The sequence below is a fragment of the Acanthopagrus latus genome, chromosome 15 (genome assembly GCF_904848185.1).
Source record: "Acanthopagrus latus isolate v.2019 chromosome 15, fAcaLat1.1, whole genome shotgun sequence".
Taxonomy (NCBI): domain Eukaryota; kingdom Metazoa; phylum Chordata; class Actinopteri; order Spariformes; family Sparidae; genus Acanthopagrus; species Acanthopagrus latus.
In genome coordinates this window covers 14,648,468-14,668,582 of record NC_051053.1, presented here as the reverse complement: position 1 = coordinate 14,668,582, position 20,115 = coordinate 14,648,468, and the positions used below count along the sequence as shown (strand labels likewise).

The following is a 20,115-nucleotide window of genomic DNA, read 5'->3' as shown; positions in this document are numbered from 1 at the left end:
AAGCTGCTTCATATGGAAAATGATTATTTGTTTTTTTAGTAGCATAACAGAGAACCCATTTGGAAATGATCAGGAATTAGCAACCCGTTTCCACAACAGAGGATCAAACAGAACGAGTGGAAAAATATGACACCCGTCAAGAGAGGATGGTCTCCTCAGTCTGTCCCCTACATCAGAGAGACTTTAAAAAAGAGAGAAAAAGGACAATCATGCTGTTGTCTTCCAAAATCTGGGGCAGTCAGAAAAACAGAAGGGATGTGTATTGTATAAATGAAAAGGGATAATGCTGCCCAATTTCATTCTCTCCTGCAAGGCATTCATAGTGCTGCACCTATTTACATAAAACACAAAAGGGACAGAAAAGAAAGAGAGGACGCTTTATGGAGAAACTCAAAGCCAGCAGACTTACTCAGCTCAGTAGGTCGGTCACTGCATGAAGAGGGCATGACTGCATAAACTGTCCTAGTCAAGCCATCAATAAAGATATTATAACACTTCTGCATTAAAATGCTACACCTTTGTTGCATATTTTGTCAAGTTGTGCACAACTTAAATATATTGGCGATGTTATTTAAGATAAAGGCTTGTTTCCAATCTAGTCGCCAGGATAAAAATGTCATTACTGCAAACCAAAGTTCCGTACTTACGGCTGTGTACCATAATGGTGCAGTTATACACAACAAGGGTGCCAGACCCCGCTGGCAGCAGGTTGGGTCTGTGTGTCGGTGTTTGGAAGTTCTTAACCACCAGATATTTTTGATGAGGGACCACAGCGTTTCAAATCTGTAAGAACAAACTTTCTAAAACTGCAGTCTGCAACTGAGTGACGGTGGATTCCTGGATTTGCCCATCCCTAGTTTATAGCAACAAAACTGAAAAAAGGTCTAAACAAAATTAAATACATTTGACTGGAAATCAAGATACCTCTATCACGTTTCAAAAACAGAACCCAAATGCAGACAGGTGGGGAGTATATAACAATAAGCGAGCCTTAATGAGCTAATTCTCCATAATCCAAAAGTGCAAACAATAAACGATAAAATGCAGGCGACAAAAACCGACAACAGAAGACAGGAAAACACCAAAGTGATACAAAAACTGAGGATAAACCGGCAAACCACAAGGAGCAAACCAGGAGCGCCGGGGGTAGCAGACGACAACAGGATGACAATGACAGAGGGATCCGCCAAGAGTCACGGACCGCACAGGCTTAAACACAAACTGAACTGACGAGGGGACGAGGGGCAGCTGGAGAGACACTGGCAACAGGGCAGTGCTAACGAGGCTGATGTGAGACAGGTGTTGGGGGGACGTCGGCAAACAAGACTTAACATGATGTAAAATAAAAAATCAACCTCGTCCTCGCAACTCGTCTGGGAGCATTTCTACCTGGGCCGTGCGGATAGATTTTCATCACTGGTGGTCGGCTCCTGATTTGTTCTGATTAAGAGACCTGCAGCAGCAGAAATTACACAAACTGTGTGTTTAAATTCTGGAGTAGAAAGGTGTGGGGGGAAGGGCAGATTCAGACGCTGATATATCTTTGGAAATATCTTAGTGAGGCTCTAAGAAAACAGGCAGCTGAGCACGTAATGCCTTGTCTAAAAGCTTAGATATCACGGGGAGCCGAGGTAACAACTGATGGCATTCAGGTCAGCGTTTCACATTATGCTAACTCTGGCATGCTGCTACTCTGCCCTTTATGTAGCAGCATGAATTAGTTATGTTTACAACTTAAGACAATAATAGAAAATAGGTATCAGTGAAATACCATGCATGTCACGGTGTGCAGTGCCTGAAGGACAAACACTAAAAATCCACTACAGGGACTCTCGCTGAAGCGTTCTAAATCCAGGACCTGGACTTGACGCAGCCCAGCGTGAGCTCGGGACGGACTCGGCTGTGTTTATGGCTTCCTCTCCTCTCCTCTAGCCAAGCCGTGGTCCGAGGTCACTGCACCACCCGCTGTCCTGTGTAGACATGCAGCCTCAGGTCAGTGAGCAGCAGACTTTAGTCCGGCTCGCCCAGGAGACGCACTGACCCGTTTACTGGAGCACATGGAAAGGGAACGACTCTTTATATCCCAGCAAGCACAAACACACACACACACACAAACAAACACACATACAACACATACTCGGGCACATAAACACACACATGCAGCTGGACTCTCTTCACAGCATGCAGCAAATAGGAGAAGCAAGCTTGTAATTGGATAGGCGATAGGGCGCGCTTGTGTTGTGTTGTGTGAGTGCTCAGCGTGCCGCGTGTGTTACATGTAGTTTGTCCAGACGCGTTTTTGCTCCCAGCATCACACAATACTAACAGCACGCACAAGTTGGACTATGAAAAGAAAATAAGACTATACAAAATGGTGCAAAACTGTTGCGCATTTCTCAGGAGATATTTTCTTGATGCCAGAGAAGTGAAATAATTGCCACCATTATAATTATCTCACCCGCAGGAAAAAAAAAATGGAATTGTAAGATCTTACACACCGACACACACTCTCTGCAGCCAGTCTGTCAACTGTCATGTAGTCTGAGCAGCTGCATGGACTCAGCGCTGCGGGCTTCAGGAAAAAAAAAAAAAACACCCAGTATATTCGTTTATCTAATTAATGAAGAGTTAAGGCTGGTAGGGGGACTTGGTGTGCGGGGACGTTGATATAGCACGCCGATTTACCCCCCGCCACTGGATATCACGGACATGCCTGCGAGTCGTGTTCGCACAGCAGCCCGCCGCTCTGCGTGTGCAAAAAGAAACCATGAAAGGAGGTCAGGGAACCCACTGAGAGGAGTTTTAACACGATTAATAGCGAGGAGATGGATTTTATCCATCCCACATCTAATGAATAAATAGTGGACATAAATCTGGAGGTTTTTTTTCCTTCATGTAATATTAAGGAGTATCTCTGATGACAAAAAAGAAGTTTAACTTTTGTTTCTACGAATTCCTTCACAGTAAAGTCGAGGACATTTTGATATGGAGTACGCTGATGTTGTCACGTGGGTGAGTGTTAATAAAACCTCCAAACAAGTGCTGAACAAGCATTCTGATCCTCACGGCTTTCTGTTTGTTAGCTCTTTAAGTTGTGAATGTTAACACCACTGAGGGCTGGAGGGAATCAATCTGATGCGTTTAAGGTTCAGTGCCCCCGTACCCCCCTCCAACCATCTCCTCATCCGTGGCGTTCCTCCTATCAGCGCATTGGAGGCCTCGTGTTGAAGGGAGACAAATTCACATTGTTTTGCCCCTTCTCTCTGCGCCTCCTCCCATCGCTAACGCTTTCTTTGCCTCCTCTCATTAGTCTCCCAAACTGCGTGTGCTCGCACATTCTGGCTCGTGCGCTTGCCATCAGAGAAGAAGCCATTCGATGCCGCGCGTCAATCAGCCAAGACGCAAATGTCAATTTTTGTGTCGGCGTACATCAGGTTTATGGTAAAATGATGACAGCAAGAAGACTCACGGCTATGCAGATAATAAAAAATAAAAGAACAGGGTTCAGGGCTTGACTTGTGTGTGCATGCACAAAGACAGTGTGCATTTCCCATTCACAGCGAGAGCGAGACAGCGGGAGACAACAAGAAGTTTGAATGGGGTGTTGTTAGACATAACAAAAGGGCAGGGGGAAGTGCTACGGGAGTGAAAGAGTGTGAGATGGTGAGGGATAAAGAGGGAGCAGGGATAAATAAATCAATAGTGCATGGCTGTGGAATGAAGGGCCGATTGCTGCCAGTGTGTGATTGACACCTCACTGGGGTGCTGTTCGCAAGATGATGCACATCCTCTCTTCCTGATCCTGACACCTCTCTGCAACACCTACTTCCTCCTCCTGCAGCAGCACACCCTGCTGGCCCCGGATGCTCCTCTCTCCTCTCCCTGCATCCCAAAAAACACTGCAGGTTGTTTACCTTCGACTCTTCCTCTGTCTGTCTAATGGATCCTTCTGCGCCCCTACGCACAAACAGCATGCGCCGTGACGATCACATCAGTGCACACACACACAATAATACAGTCTCTGGGTGTTTGACTCACAGTGTGTATTTGTTTGGTTGGTGGAATAAACTTTGTGGCCAGGGACAGTGACCTTAACAAACGTACGATGTGTTTTAATTAGTGAGCGCTGGCGAATCACCTCATGGTAGGGAAGACATTTTAATCAGAGGCTCTTTTTCGTGCCTAAACAAATACAATAAACAAGCTGTCGCCATTTTCGTGATTGAATAAACAAACTGATCGTAAAGGACAACACAATCTCACACTGTTTTACTTTGTTTATATGTGGCGGACCCTGCCACCTTCCTAGCGTCAAACAGTGTTCTATCCTTTTTTTCCCTCAGTGAACAGCTTGTTTGTTCAGTTATGGAAAACAGAAATATTTGAGTTGGTCAAATTGTTTCCTTCAGTCGGTATGAAACCATTGGACAGACTACCTGTCTGCTCATGCACTCAGTGAGCATGGCTGGAGTCTTCCACGCAGCAAGGTGGACGTATTGCTAAAGCTATTAGCATGAAAGTGCAACCAAAACTTCCCAGTACTAACATGCTAGCCTGATAGCAGTGACACACCTGCAGCAGTCAGTGTAGGCCAACTGTTGTACCAGGTAGCCTCTTCTGACTTGACTGCTATTGTGCTTGGGTTTCATGTGACTGTTCCATTTGAGTTATTTATGTGTTTATTAGACCAAAAAAGCGAGAAAGAAGAGAGCTTGCTGAACGTCGTAAACTAGCTGCTGACATTATATCTCCCAGCTGGCCAACAGGAGCAACAGGACAGTCATCGTCACTGCAGGACATTAATCAATCGAGCCTCATTTAATTTAAACCGAGAAATTCCAATCTAACCAACTGGGCTGTTTTTTTTGTTCCTGATAAATGCAGCCCTTACCGTGCAAAGAATAACTGTCCTGCTTACAAATGGTTGTCCGAGACAGTTTACGGTCCCCTGTTGGGAAAGTTATGTAGATTTGTATTGGCTCTGCAGTCTGCATCTGCGACATCAAATACTGCCTCCAGGGGACTCAGGGCATCAACGAAGGACTCACGTCTAAAATTCTACTGGTGGAAGCTTTAAAAAAACAGGTCATCAAATACTTATATTAAAGGGCTTTGTCACACAACTTGGCACCACACACAGATACACAAGGTAGCTTGAAGCATCTGTGGTAGAAGTCTGCTTTCCGGGCCTTTCTGCCCTCCACACATATCATGCTTTGTTAGGTTTAAGACTTCTGATTGAACAGTGACTCCCTGGACGGAAGTCCCGTGTTTCACCTGTCCATCTCCTCTACTTGTTGACCTTGTCATTCTTTGTACTACACTGGGGTTACTCAAAAGTGGAAATTGGCAGTAGGAGCAGTTGAAGTAATACGAAGAATATAAAATAAAAACATCCCAGGATGTCAGTTTGAAGACAAACTCATAAGGTGCCAGTTGCTAGGTGACAGCTAGCCAAGGCTTTCCACCACACAGAGGTGCATGTAACAAAAAGATATTGGCACCATACTGTATTATAGTCTATTACTGTATGTTTGCTATAGATTAGCAGCCAGAGCCGCTAACAGCACTCGTCTGGTTTGCCCATGAGTGAGAACCTTTCAGCACATGTTATTGACTTCATGAATGAAGAAGCATCGGTAATCTGTATCTGGCCACTTTCCAACACTTTGACAGAGTCTACATGACTGGACGGCAAGGACATCAACCGATCAATGCCAAATGCAGTGTAACTACAGTGTTAAAGGTCATCCTGATAACATTTTCATGTAGACAATTCCTTTCAAAAAACTAATAATACATCCAGAGAACTTGGAGGATGGATCCCTTTCACTTAAGGTTACTATGATTGTAAATCAATAATTTAAAAATGTTGTACTGGTGTAAGAATTCTGAGAGTTGGTTCCAGCTTCTACCAAGGTTTGTGAACCAATAGTTTAACTGCATTGGCATCACGTGGTATCTGTGTTTCGTCAGCATCAGGAGTCTCATTTGTTGCCAGTTTGTGGAAAAAAACATAGAAATAGCTGATTTCTACCTACAGTATGTGGCCAGCATACTGCACTACCGGAACGTTAGCTAGGTAGCATTAGCAGCATAAGCATAAGTGTCTCATGGTATCGGTGCACCTCGGTAGTTCGAGGGAAAAAAACATAAAAAGACTGCTTTCAACCCAAAGTATTTTCCCAGTATACTGTATAGCCCAAATATTAACCAGCAAGCATTAGCAACTTAGCATATACAAGGTTCATGTTATCTAGCATTAGCAATGTTAGCATACATTTCATGTGGCATCTGAGTTTCAACAGCATCAAGAGTATTGGTTGAGGCCAGTTTGTGGAGAAAATGTCAAAATTGTGAATTCTACCTGAGTATGTTCCCAGTGTACTCTACTGCAGTAAGCATTAGCAACGTTCACGTTATCTAGCATTAGCGACATTAACATAATGTAGTATGAGCCACATTTATGTTTGCCAAGTAGCAATGTTAGCTAGTGAACAAACTGGCAACCACTTGAGGGGGAAGATGATTCGAGCAACAGCAGTGTGGTAACATGAATGCAGTAGAATGGGGAAAATTGATAGTGTGTGTGGTGTGTAGTGAGTGTTAGAAATAACATGTTTAAATCTTACTACATATCTACATATCTATAACTGAGAAGCAGCGCATTTGCTTCACAGTTTTCATTCAAAAGTAAAACCACTTTGTTCACATTTAGCAGTGAAATGAAGGAGATATAATTAGCAGCACATACCCACAATAATAGCTGCAGGATAAAGGCAGACATCACAGTTATAAACACATTTTTAATGTATCTCAGTTTCCTCAAAGGCTTTTCATTAGACATGTATTCACCAGCAGTACATCATTACTGCGCCTTGCAATCAAGCAAACGGCAAGAGATCAAGGATAGCTTTACCATTGTGGATCAATAGCTTGCCCTCATTAGCTGCATTGCACTGTATTGTATATGTAGATCACATCCTGGGTCGAGTGGTTTGTTGCACATTTCTAAAAAGAGGACTGATTTGAAGTCAAAGGACAGGGCAGTTCCTTTTTTTGTAAATTCATTTCAGGTAATTTCATTGTATCTGCCTCTGCGGAGGGTTTTTTTTTTTTACCTGTGGCTCAAGCTCACGTCGACAACAACCTTTCTCTAATCAGAAAGTCTTCTTTGATGTGGCTTTATGTGGGGATAATGAGTTAATCATGGGGATAGGGAAATTGAGTGGGATTGCTAATTATGGAGTTAATGCTGTGGAAAGAAATGGGGGGATGAGAAATTGAGCAGCCGTCCTCCCCAGGTGAGGCGTGCGTGGGTGCACTCATCTCTACGCGTGCGCCCGCGTGGACAGCACACATGCAAGCACATGTGGGTGGGTTTGGGTACACGTGTGAGCATCTATTATGTACATTTGCTGTCACTGGGAGGTAAAAAGTCATTATGAAACAGATGCCTCACAGGCCCTCGGTAAGCTGTGCTTAATAGGTCTTACACAAACTCATCAGCCGGTCCCCACACTCCCACACAAACACACATAGGTTTGCCAGTCACTTCACGGTGTGCATATCTCAGAACTCTGATTTCATATTCTGTGCCAAATATGGCATCGAGACGGAGCCTCTGAGAGGGAGCACGAAAAACAAAATGAGAGCAGGTGTATCAGTATGGATGTGTCTCTGCATATACTCGGAGATGGTTTCATTGGGTCGCAACAGCGTGATTAAACTCACACACAATTACTATTTTCATTAGATGATGATCTAGTTATTTTATGATTAGTTGTTTTCTGCATTAATTGTTATAATGTCCATCATAATTTACATTATTTCTGAGAGCACAAAGCAGTGTCTTCATATTGACTGTTTTTCTTCCAGCGAACAGTCCATTAAACGTCACTCTAACTGTGTCAGTGTATCTGCCACTGGGCACAGAATCTCCAGAGAAAATGAAGGCTGACTGGTGATCCAGTCAGGCTGGCAGCCTGGCACCGTTTCCGTCTGCTGTCACGTCTCCATTAGAGACTAAATTAATGAATAAACTCACACTTTGTCCTGTGTTGTTGTTTCTCTGAGGAAAAGGCAAAGATATGATCAGACTGCCAGCTTTAAAATCCTCTATTTGGCTGAATCCATATTGACTTAGGGAAGTCTGTGTCATTATTCATTTTTTTATGTGTCACGTTTTACTTTCGATCTCCTGTCTTTGTGTTTCTTCGTATCTGTTTTGATTGACCTATCCATCTTTGTCAGTTCATTCAGACAGATGCATCTCAGTCTGTAAACTCTGGCCGCTCATATCTGGTTTGAAAAGAGGAACGCAGGAAGACATTCACAGTTTCGGGTACTGAGCAGTCCGTCTATAAAATGACGTCACTGTAAATGGTGCGCAACATTCATGTATTTGTATTCATTTAAATGGCCAGGATAACGTCTATGTAATGATCATTATCATTCATTTACAATTTGAGAATGTCCTGCACTACAGTGGACAGGATAACTTGAACACCAACACACTACCTGGTCAAAGCAGCCACCGCAACTACAGTCACCGACAGCTGGGAGATGCAGCAGGACAAAGACTCCCTTATAAAATCACTCAATTTTATGAGTTGTTGAGTTAGGAGAAACTTTGTAGAATGCTTTCTATGACAAATTCTTAATTATTTGGGCCTTCTAGTAAACTCGCCAAATATTCTCTCTTTAAGGAAAAAGCATCGGGCCCTCTCATCTCAGAGACGTACGTGTTTATCTGCGTACACAGCAGGGAAGTGAGATGCGATCACAAGTGGTCAGTCAAGAAAAAGAATCCATGCTGCTACTAGCAGAGCAGTATGGACGACAACACAGAGATCAACAGTCTGTGCACCATCAGGCTGAAATGCATCGTGCGCTCCACAATAGCATGATTGTTTCTCATGCTTCCGTGTTGGAAAGTGTGTGTCGTGATTGATGCCTGTGTCTTTACCAGAACGAACCGTCCAGATTGGCTGTCTGGTGATGTCTGAGCAGAAAACTGATCACTGATCTGATCCGATCACTTGCAAACAACGGCGCGGACAGATAAATGCATTAAAGATCTGATTTGAGGAACAAATCTGATTTGCCTGAAGTCTGAACACAGCTGTTGTTATGACTTCATGCCAGCCGGGGGCAGGGGGGGGTCAATATCCAAGAAGAGGAAAAAAGAGAGAACGGATGCAATTTCTGAAGCTGAAAATACAGTTTGAGATAATTGCCTCATTAGTGCTCTTAATAATTAATCAATTATCAAAAATGTTTAATTATTGTAGTTTAGGACTATTCATACCCTTACTTGACCAGTGGATTATAGTTTGTTTGGTTATATATAGACTGCATGTAGACACTACCTTGTTCTCTTTCCTGAGTGCTCTCTCACTCTGCACCTGCAGCTTCACCGCCATTATCTCAATGCATCATTTCCCCTTTCCTTCAATTTCATCAACATCTGAGCCAATCAGCCAATGAACCACTTCCCCCTTCTGTGTGGGAACCTGCTAGTCCCTTCCTCAGCCCTCCCACCCACACTTCCCACCAGATGGCGGAGGTACAGATCCATCATCGCTTGTGAGGAGTGTCACGTCCGTCGCCCATCTTGGCATAGCGCGCGGCGCCTCAGGGCGTGTCCGTGCCAGCCCCCCCCCGTGCCAGGGATCGCGGGCATGTCAGCTGTTGCACCTCCAGCGTGCAGCAGCTGCAGATGCTGCTCATTTGCAGGTTAATGTATTTTGGGGGGGGTGGAGTTGTGTCAGCGCACTGGTGAGTGAAGCAAGCCAGCCGTCCAATTAGAGTGGAACAGATTAGGCGGCTTTCTACACTGCAAAAATCAGTCAGAGCGGCAGCCTCAGTGTCCAGGGTGATGTTAAGTAACTGTGTCTTACTGTGAAAATCTTGTTATTATTTTCTGTGGTCGTCCGTCTCTGGCAGGCGTATTGAGAAACGACGTCCCGGGCAGTGGGTGTAGAACCTTCTGGCGATGTGGGCACCGTCTCCTGTGCACAGAAATAACCAGGGACAAGTGACAACACACAAACACATACACATATACACACACACACACACACACACAGTCATAATATCATCTTCATTTCTGAGCTCTTGCAAACTGTTGACCAGCTCAATGTGTAAATGTGTGTAAGGCTATCCCTGACAAGCACAGGGCCGGGAGTTCAAATTGAATTACATAAAAATGTAGCCATTTGCCTCGGAGAACTTATTTTTATGACTGTGTGTCTCCAGGGCAACAGGCTAATGACACTCATCTCACAGTCTGGTGGCATCCAAATCCATTACGCTACCTAACCCGTGGCATTACAAATCTGCTTGCCATCATCCAATTTGCCTCCTGTAAATTGCCTTTTCATTCTATGAAGAAACGGTACCCCATTTGTAATATATGTGTCAAAAGGATTACCAATGTAATATTAATATTCTTGCCGACAATTAGACATCACAAAAGGGAACATTGTGTCCATAAAATTACCAATGGATTGGGTGGGAGACTGACACAGAGAGGGAGAGGAAGATGGGTGAGATTGCCAGCGTGCGGTGTTGACTGGGGCGGATGCTGCAGACGGAACAGGGGTGTCTCAAAAAGATAATGAAAAAGAGCTGGTACCTCTCACACTGCTGGGCCGAATCAATCAGTAAGGGATTCAAAAAATGTTCATCATTTATTCTCTGCCAGGAGCCTTTTCCTGTTCTCAGGGCAAAAAAAAAAAAAAATTGAATAACTTTGAATATATTTCACGGCACAATTTTTCTGCCAATCAAAAGTAAAACTGTCGTAGAAAACTCCCCTAACTGCTCTCCCTCGAAATACAACAGGGGGGTTCTCCATCACTTTTCCACCTCAGCTGCGGTTTGTTTAATCCAATATGGGATTGTGGGTCCGTGGAGACGGGCGTCTGTGCATCAGCATGCAGAGGTTGGTTTTCCCCATCTGGGCTCGGTTATTATACAGGCCTATAACTCCGTGAGAAGTTAAAGCTCTCAGACTGATCTCACAGGCAGCGTATCCCCTCCTGGCCTTCTCTCCAGTGTCCTCTCCACCTTTACTGTATGGGCTTAGATGTAACTAAGCTAATGTGTGCAGCTTTATTCCTCCACGTACCATCTGCTGAGATGAAAAAGCCACAGGAAGCAGGACCTCGCCCACTCCAGGCCTGTTCCCGCCTCAGTGTTGATGCCTGTCATGCAGGCAGAGAAGTGCACTCAGGTGGGCTAGTGAAATCCTCTCGGGCCGCTGAGCGGGACAAAGGTCAGGCAGGTGCCGCCTCTTAAAGGACTCTGCCTGGCCCTGGCAACCCACGCACCTACACGCTAAGCCACAAACATTCCACCTCCGTCACCCGGCCCACCTGTTCTTCCTCAGAAGAGCAAAGGCAGACACATGTTCATGAGCCAGGAACTGGATCTCTGGCAATCATCTCCATTTCTTTCCTTCCCTTTCAAGCAGCGTACTCTCACATCTCACCACCTCTCCACTTAAATAGGCTAAACAGCCACTCTGCAAGCCAGCAAGCAATGTCATATTATAAATACAAATATTACATTTCAATGGGTTTAGTGCTTAAAATTCCTCCCTGGCCCGCAGTAGAATATTTATGATAGTAAAACACATTGCATTTCCAGACTATCAAGAAAGAGCCGCAGGCAAATGTGCCCAAGAAGTAGCCTGTTTGGGAAATATAATATCCCTACATGGTAGCTCCTTAAATGGATTTATGACTCATAAAAACAATCTACTGGAAGCGACGAACGCATAAAATGCCACCGCGCGTTACCTCGTTCGCCTCAGAGAGGGACTGCGTCGCCAAACAAGAAGAGAAGTGGGCTCGTGGTTACCTGGGGAGACGGGTCAATAAATGTCAGCGCGGCATCATTAGCCCTGTCACTTAATGATGCAGCCGACAAGAAGCTGATGTGCCACACTCACGTGGCCACGCGAAATCAATGCCAGAATGAGACAAAAGCTTTTTTTTTTGTATGTTTTTGTGGAGGGAGAGGGGGGCATAATTCACATGTAGGCACCAACGAGGCGAATGTCAGCGTGACCGCTAAAACGCCGTCACAGGTTGTTTGGAGGGGAAACTGAGACGGAGCCTGGCGGAAACGTGACTTCGCGAGCGTTTTGTTCCACTCCACTGTGGGAGGAACAGGAGACAGCACGTTTCTTTATTTTGGATCCATATGCTGCCAAGCCCTCATAGGGGAAAATACGTGTGTTGCCATGTGTGCGCTCCAGTTTGTGGGCTGCTCTTAGCGCCGACGTCCAGCTGATGGGTTCATTCGACACTCCCACACAATATGGGGGGATGTTTCTGTTGCTATCAGCGAGGTGACGTGTGGGAATATGAGCAGAAGCTGAGGGGAAGTTAGATGTGTCCTCTCTGTAAGAGTTCCCTGTCGGGGGAAGGGGAGGGGTGGCATTATAGATTCAGAGGGAGAGGATATGCATTTCCTGCACGAAGGAGTATTAAATCATTGTGTTCCCTCAAATGCTGCACGTGCATGTCATTTTTATTTGTGACACCAAACTCAATGTAAAGCCTCCCGTTTGGTTCGTAGTGCCATCTAGTGCTTACCCTATATATCCTATATCTACCTACAGTAAAAAAAAAAAAAATGTCTGGCTTGTGAGACTGACATACCTGAATGTGGTGTCTGGTCTCCACAGCAACAGGTCTCCCCTCCCTCATGCTGTCGGTGAACCAGCTGATGTCCAACACGTGCATGTTGGGCAGATTCTTTAAGGCGCACTCCCTCAGCCACTTCCACAGGGACGAAGCCTGGTTGTCCTCTGAAACCACATGAGTGATGTCATCGCTGCAGAGGACGGAGAGAGCCGCTGTCAGCACCAGTCGCACAAATGTATGTATTAACAAATCATGTTGTTTGAAATGAGTGTCACATCAGAGCTGATGACAAAGGTGCACCTGTTGATTGTTGAGTTGACTGAGGGTATTATAGGGTACATCCTCACATGTGTCTTGTGATTTTCCACTTCCTGTCTTTGTCTTTTTTCCCCACATTTTTTCTATGTACGCTTGTGTTTCATTTGTTGTTTGTCTCTGTCACTGTGTTTGCTCCATGTGTTTTCTGCATTCCTGCCTTGGATCCCAACGTTTCATCCTGGTTTGAACTTCATATAGTTTGTATTTCTGTGTGCATTAGCCCGACCTGTTTTTGTCAGTTTTTTTCTGCCTGACTTTGACTTTTGTGGATTCAGCTTTAGGTTAGTAAAGCTTTCATCTTGTTACATCGTCCTGCCCACCCTGCTGTCTTGCATTGGGGTCTGTTTTTGATAGCATATAACTAAACTATAAAGATAATGTGGCAGAGGTGATTTGGGATGAGTAAGCCTGATTGCCCCCTGCAAAGACAGACTGATATGAGGGGTTTGCCAATGGCAAGCTAAAGTTGTTATAGCCACCTGTAGTCTCTCTTCAAATCCACCAGATTACTCTGATTTAAAAAAAAAAATACTAATTTAATTATTTTGATTTTAATAAACACTCTAATTTTGAGTCAGGTTTTTCTGACCATGTCGAATATTCTCTTTAAGCTCTGCTTTGGTCTCCAGCACCTTTTGAGGAGAATTTCTGGATCTGTAGCGGCTAAATGCTTCTTTGTGTTTACCAGCTATTCACTTGCTTTGTCTGCCCTCTAATTGGTGCTCAGCAGCTAGCACAGAATCAGCTTGTCGCAAAAAACACCTGCAGTTTAAAAAGATTAAAACAGCGAACATGGGGGTTTCGAATCTAAGACCACAAGCTGAAAGACCCTAAAAAGCACTGTAGAGCTGCAGAATCAGGTGATAATTCAAAACAATAGATGTGCGACCACTTTCATATTCAAACAGTCAGGTCAGCCTCGTGTTTATGGGTTAGTAGGATTCCAAGACATCTTGACTTGTTTGATTGAAAGAGTTTCTTCACTGCTTGACTTCACAGAAATAACTTTCCCGTCTCGGTCTCAGCAGCCCTCAGAGAGTGCAGGAGGCTCAAGTGCAGCTTTTGAAATGCAGCTCAGATCTCAGAGTCGTGGTCTTGTTCGTGCTGTTTGGGGATCAACACTGGGTGAACAACAATCAGCTCAGACCCCTCGGTGCCTCCCTCCACTATTTGATAACCGAACTCATTCAACCGGTGCCTCCTAGAGCTCCACCGAGACTTTCTCACCAGACTTTTTATCACGGCCTACTCCCCTCTGCTTCCTGTCACGGAGTCTAACTACCATACCCAATCAGGGCGTTCAGCCATGCATAATTACCCTCAGCATGCTCCTCCTCTTCCTCTCTCCTGGCATGTGTAAATCAGTGGAAAGACTCCTTAAGACACGTCCCAGCAGAGCTCAGGCTGAGGCCTAATTGGCCAAATCACTGGCGAAACTAATCCTCTATCTGCTCGGTATACCAGTCTGGCCACCAATGGTCCACACTGAAAAAAAGAGGGATCCTTCCGAGCCCGCAGACTTGTACAAAGAGAAGCATGTGAGGTATCTCAGGGACACAGCTATTATCTCCAAAAAGCTTAAACTCACCGGCCATGAACAGTTGTCTAACCGCTGTAATAGAGATTTGGCTCTCAGGTTGATTTCCCTCTAAAATCGCAGGGGGTTGAGTTGCTACATTGGAGTTTGAAGATCATAGAGAAAAAAAACACTCTGCCCTGTTTACCTTGATCTAATCCATCCCCTGAATTTGGATCCTTATCTCAAGCGTAGCCGCGCAGAATGTAAAACAGCAGATCGACATGCAAATGAGCGCGAATACGAGCCCGGCAACAGATTTGACTCCGCAGAATCAGTGGGACTGAGCCCAGACACAAGGACAGGCTAAAGTCAATGAGCTTTGATATGGAGAACTCTCTCGAGCCGCCTCTCTGCCCCTGATCATGACAGCAGCTACCCTCTTACTCATCCCAGTGAAGCCAGCGTGATCAAAGATACAGTATGTCCACATCAGATCGTTACACCATTGCAAGGTTTCATCTGTTTTCCTTTTTGCAGCATCCACACTGAGATATGCATGATTATTGTAAGTAGTGAATTAATCATAATAAATCTAAATTAGATTCCATTATAATAGTATTAAACCCCACTCAAGAGGAGCTGCTACCATGCCTAATTAACCAAGATGTCACGTCACAGATAAACAACATGAGGAGGTGGCCACTCGCCAAACGAGGTTTGTCCAGTCACAGCTTAATTTGGCGAGATACGCCAGTCAAGATTTGGATTTCTCTGCATGTTGCATGGAGCTGTGATAATCTCTTGTTTTTAGCAATTCCGAAACTAAAGATGCAAAGGCAGATGTTTTAAGGAATGGATTATGAAACATTAACATCTCCAGCTTACTAGAATGAGTCCTTAAACCCAGCGATAAGTTAGCGTCCTCAAAAGTTAATGAGTTTTTGTGATGGGTTTTCGGTTAAATGTCAAGACTGTGGTGAACATGAGATAATGGGATTTTCTGGTTTTATACTACAACATAAAATACATCAATTAATATAACATGTTTTGATTTAAAAAGTTTACACCACTTAAAAGGTGGCTGCTGATTCAACAGGCTAAATAAGAAAAGTGAAGGTTTCAGTGTCATTAAAAAACATCATGCTGATCACAGAGACTCATCCACATACATTGCACACTCTTCTAAGACCAACTTAATGACTTCTAAATTGATCAACTCATTGTAAAGTATGTATAGTGTAGCATTGTAAAAAGCTCAGTGGTAACGCTGAAGACGCTGACGCCCACATGTAATTTGATGATAGCCTAACGTTAGCTTTGTACTTTTGGCGCTTTCATTTACACTTCAGATATATGATCAAAGTGGTGTTCCTCACAAAACGTTAAAGTATCATAAACCTGTGTTTGGCACAGAGCTTGTTTTCTGCAAGAATCCAAAATCCAAATAGGATATAAAAATCATTTTTGTCGAGGGAACCAGGGCGACCCTAACTTCTGGGTCTGCAAACATACATCACCCCTGCAGCACTCTATTGTTGTCTTAGCTAGCCTAACTTACCAAAAAGTTCAGCATTTCATATCGTTATTTTGAGGATTTCATGGCTATACATGCTAGCCATCTAACTGTCATTTTATTAAGGTGCAAAATTATTATTATTATCAAACTTAGTTCATCATAATAAAACTGCAATTTATTGATGGTCCCTAAGGCGTCCCCTAAATGATGAGAACTAACTGTCCTTCTTTTGCCAACACTGGGTGAAACTAAGGAGACACCTCCGGATCCTGAGGGAACGTCTGACGTTCCCTCAGCTTCGCTTCGCCTCGGTCATTCGTGAAAGAGCATTTATTGCAGCTCATCAATCAGCCGGGACAAACACGTCGATATCTGGATCCACGTTCACGAGCCTCAGACTTGAAATTAGGACAAGACTGGTGTGTGTGTGTATGTGTGTGTGTGTGTGTGCTGTGTTTATCAGTGTGTGTGTGTGTGCTGTGTTTATCAGTGTGTGTGTGTGTGTGTGTGTGTGTGTGTGTGAGCACATTTTCTCCTTTCACAGAGGAATCCACACAGTTGTGTGTGTGTGCTGTGTTTATCAGTGTGTGTGTGTGTGTGTGTGTGTGTGTGTGTGTGTGTGTGAGCACATTTCCTCCTTTCACAGAGGAATCCACACAGTTTGTCTGAACATATGCTCAAGGCAGCGTGCCTGTAACTTGTGGAGGACTTGATACGGGAGGTGTTGCTATCAAACTGCAGCTGATATCAGTTTTGTCGGCTTGCAGAATTAATGTCAGTTTGAGGCGGGCACGCTCCACTTCCTGTCGTTGGTTTCAAACAATTGTATCAAGCCAAGTGTAACCGTAGGAGCGCTCAAGCTGTGTTTCTGGGAATGCTGCCATGGCCAAGCTGGCGCACGGCTGGCGCGCACACTCAGACGCACATTTGAACACTGACACACACACACACATGTTGGTTACGCCATACCTGTGAGGACCCCTGGCAGAACTAACACACTCACATACACCTTCTCACAAGAGGAGCACCAAGTCTGAGTTTGAGCTCAGCCCCCCCCCCGCCCCCCCCAAAAAAAAAACGTTTAAAAATGGGAGGTTGCGTCGACAGTATCATGAGCCTCAAAGGAAGCTGACTCTGAAGCGGTGTCAAGCGGCGGGCTTCTGCTGTGTTCACAGCTTGGGGTTTAAAGGATACTTTTAATTAGAGGCAGAGAAAAATGAAGAAGGCACGCTACTCATATAATCAGCGCACAAAAGATGAGTCGCCGTGGCAAGGAAGCTCCAAAAACGTCTCTCCTTGAGTGCGATTTAACCAAAAAAAAAAAATTCGGAAAACTCATTAAAAAAAGTTTGTGTTTGCTCTGTTACCTTTCTCTAAGTGTTTTTACTTCTCTCATTAGCAACAAGAGGTAGCTGGGTAAGCCGATTCCTTTCCCTTTCCTAAATGTATTTACAAAGGATCTGCGAGTTGCCCTGGGAAAATCCTCTAAGGTGTTGCAGAGACAGGGAGGATGCCCTAACCCTATCTTGATAAGTATTCATGAGACAATAGAGGCGCTCTAATTAGGAAATTGGACCATAACGCCTTAAAAAGGCATAATGTTTTGTTTTTTGGGGGGAGTTTTTTGTTTCCTTTTGTTTTTCAGAGGAAAGGTCAAATAGCCTCTGGGTCGTAGAATTCAAAATTCTACACAGGCAAAAAAATTCTCTTTACATTTTCGGGACTGAATAAACAAACTGACCTTAAAGGGAAATCATGTCGTCCTTTAAGGTCAGTTTATTTATTCTGTTTATGAAGTCATTAAAACAAAGAAAAGTTTGGGGTTTTTTAGTTTGTATAGGCCGTAAAAAATCTGTGAATGGAGATGTTTCTCTTCCTGTTAAAGATTATTCCCCAAAACTACATAGAGCACTTTTAAAGGACAACACAATTTCATACTGTTTTACTTTGTTTATATGTGGCGGACCCTGCCGCTTTCCTAGTTTAGTTTTCCTAGTTTAAAACAGTGTTTTATTTTCCTCTGAGAACAGCTTCTTTGTTCGCTTATGGAAAAAAATGGTATTTCTGAGTTTGTTTTATTACCTCATTAATATTGTAAATATTAAAATTACAAGTTTTAATTTCCTCTCCTAACCTCCACAGTGCCCCTTTAAGCCTGCAATTAATTCTTCATTTTGTATTTATCGGCCTGGTTTCTAGACAGGACAGCCGTGCTCAAACAGGCCTCTAATTAGTACTGTGACCTTCAATTTCACCAGTCTTACAATGTAGGCCTTCAGAGGCCAACCACGAGGTCAAAGCAAAAAACAGCAAACCCAGAGCAGAGTCTCACACCCCTCTATGCTCCACATTCTTTCTGAAAAGCCTTTTAAGCACAGAGACTCGTTGAGTCAGTGAAAAAGCAAAATGGCAAACGTTTTTCTTTCCAACCTGAGGACATCCTCCACAATAAAGCCCTTTGACCTGGCCAGCTGGGTCAGAAAGCTTCTCCTGCTGCGGCCCATTTTCCTCTCCACCAGGTACAGTCTGACATCCTCAAACTTCACCCCCTCGCGCCCGGAAACACCGGCGTCCGCTGGTCTCGACCTTTTCCTCGCACGCGGCACAACGGGAGCGTGGAACATCTCTTCTGAGTCCGTCCGAAAAGTCTCTCTGCACCTCTAGGAATCTGAGCTGTTTGTGTTGCTGTGCGCCGCTCAACTTCCATCCAGGAAAAAAAAAAAAAAAAAACAAAAAACGCCCACTTTAATGCCACAGTTGTTTATTTTCACAGATGTGGATGTTTTTATGCTTTTGTTTTGTTTTGTTTTTTTATTTGCCGGATGGTGAGAGGGGGCGTCGGTTGGAGCAGGGTTGGTTAGAGTTGGCAGACAGGAAGAGGCTCTGGCAACAGGTGTTTGGTGACGGATTTGGTGTTTACCAAGAGCCAACTGCCAAGATCGAACGATTGAGTATAGGAGAAGAAAAAGATTAAAGACACTGCATTGGCACGGCGTTTCTCGCTTCCAGTGAAAGTTGTTCTGCAAAAAAAAAACAAAAAAAAACACAGGCCTGGAGGAAGTAAACACGGCCCAACGCACCTGCTTCTTAAAAAGCTGGCTCGAAAGTTTTCATGTGGTTGTGGTTCCTTCTCCTCCTGGCTGGAGCACACCTCTCACTCCTGGGAGATGGCTCAACGCCGGTCACCTCGCGAAAAACCCTGCGCAGCTGTCCTGCCATGTCCGGTTCGTCTCGCCACTCACCGTCTCATTATGTCCGGACCGAGTCTGCGCCATCTGCTCTACCGCTTTAATTAGCTTACTGCCTAAAATGAGAGCCTTTGTGGCCATTTCCCCCGAGATCCCACAAGCTCGTCCACCACGGCCTTTGCACACACACACACACACACACACACACACAGGTACTATATAAGCGAGCTGTGAACATTTATCCGGGGAGAGAAGAAGAAGAAGTGCGTATGCTGAACGGATTGAATCTCTTTAGCTCGTCTATTCCTTTTTGTTTCCCAAGAGGTAATCACAACATGAGCCGTCTTGCGTTGTTGGGATTGCTCCGCCACAGTGGTCAACAACGCGAAAGGAACGGTTTAAAATGTCACTCTGCTGCAATTATCAACAATAATGCATCTGCTTCAGTAGACCAAATATAAGTGATTTGTTGATTTAGCCAGAGGGGGGTGGGGGGGTGTGTTCATTACGGGCCTTGATTGTACATCTAATTACCAAAGCCTCTGCTCATTTCTTCACTTTAATAAGCACACCTTGCCTCTGTCATCTACACAGAATTTATTACGCCGCTCTCATTAGCACGGAGTTCCGGGGGTTAACGGGTGTCACGGGGCAGACGTGACTAATTGTTTGACTGTTTACCCCAGCCAATCACTCAGCTTTCTATGAGGGTGCTGGCCCCCATCCAAACAAGCCAAGGCCGAGGAAAAATTTGGGGGCAAAGCGAAGACAAATGGCTCTAACGCCGCCAGCAGCGATCACTGCAAGAGCAACGAGGCCAATTTCCCATTTAACTTTCTTCGGCCGCTCTACGGGTGCATGATACAATTTCCGGTAACTGTTTAGGATAATTGTTAATTTGTTTGGGAAGGGACG

At 44.5% G+C, this 20,115-nt stretch overlaps 1 protein-coding gene across 1 annotated transcript in view; it reads right to left on the bottom strand.

Moving 5' to 3' along the window:
* The window catches only part of dntt (deoxynucleotidyltransferase, terminal), an 85,939-nt gene extending 67,303 nt beyond the window's left edge, over positions 1-18,636 (bottom strand). The window contains exons 1-3 of the mRNA XM_037122760.1: positions 18,443-18,636; positions 12,675-12,849; positions 9,903-10,013 (exon numbers count right to left, since the gene is read on the bottom strand). Of these exons, the coding sequence (XP_036978655.1) occupies positions 9,903-10,013; positions 12,675-12,849; positions 18,443-18,636 (480 nt within the window). The remainder of the gene's footprint in view (positions 1-9,902; positions 10,014-12,674; positions 12,850-18,442) is intronic.
* Between the last annotated feature and the right edge of the window lie 1,479 nt (positions 18,637-20,115).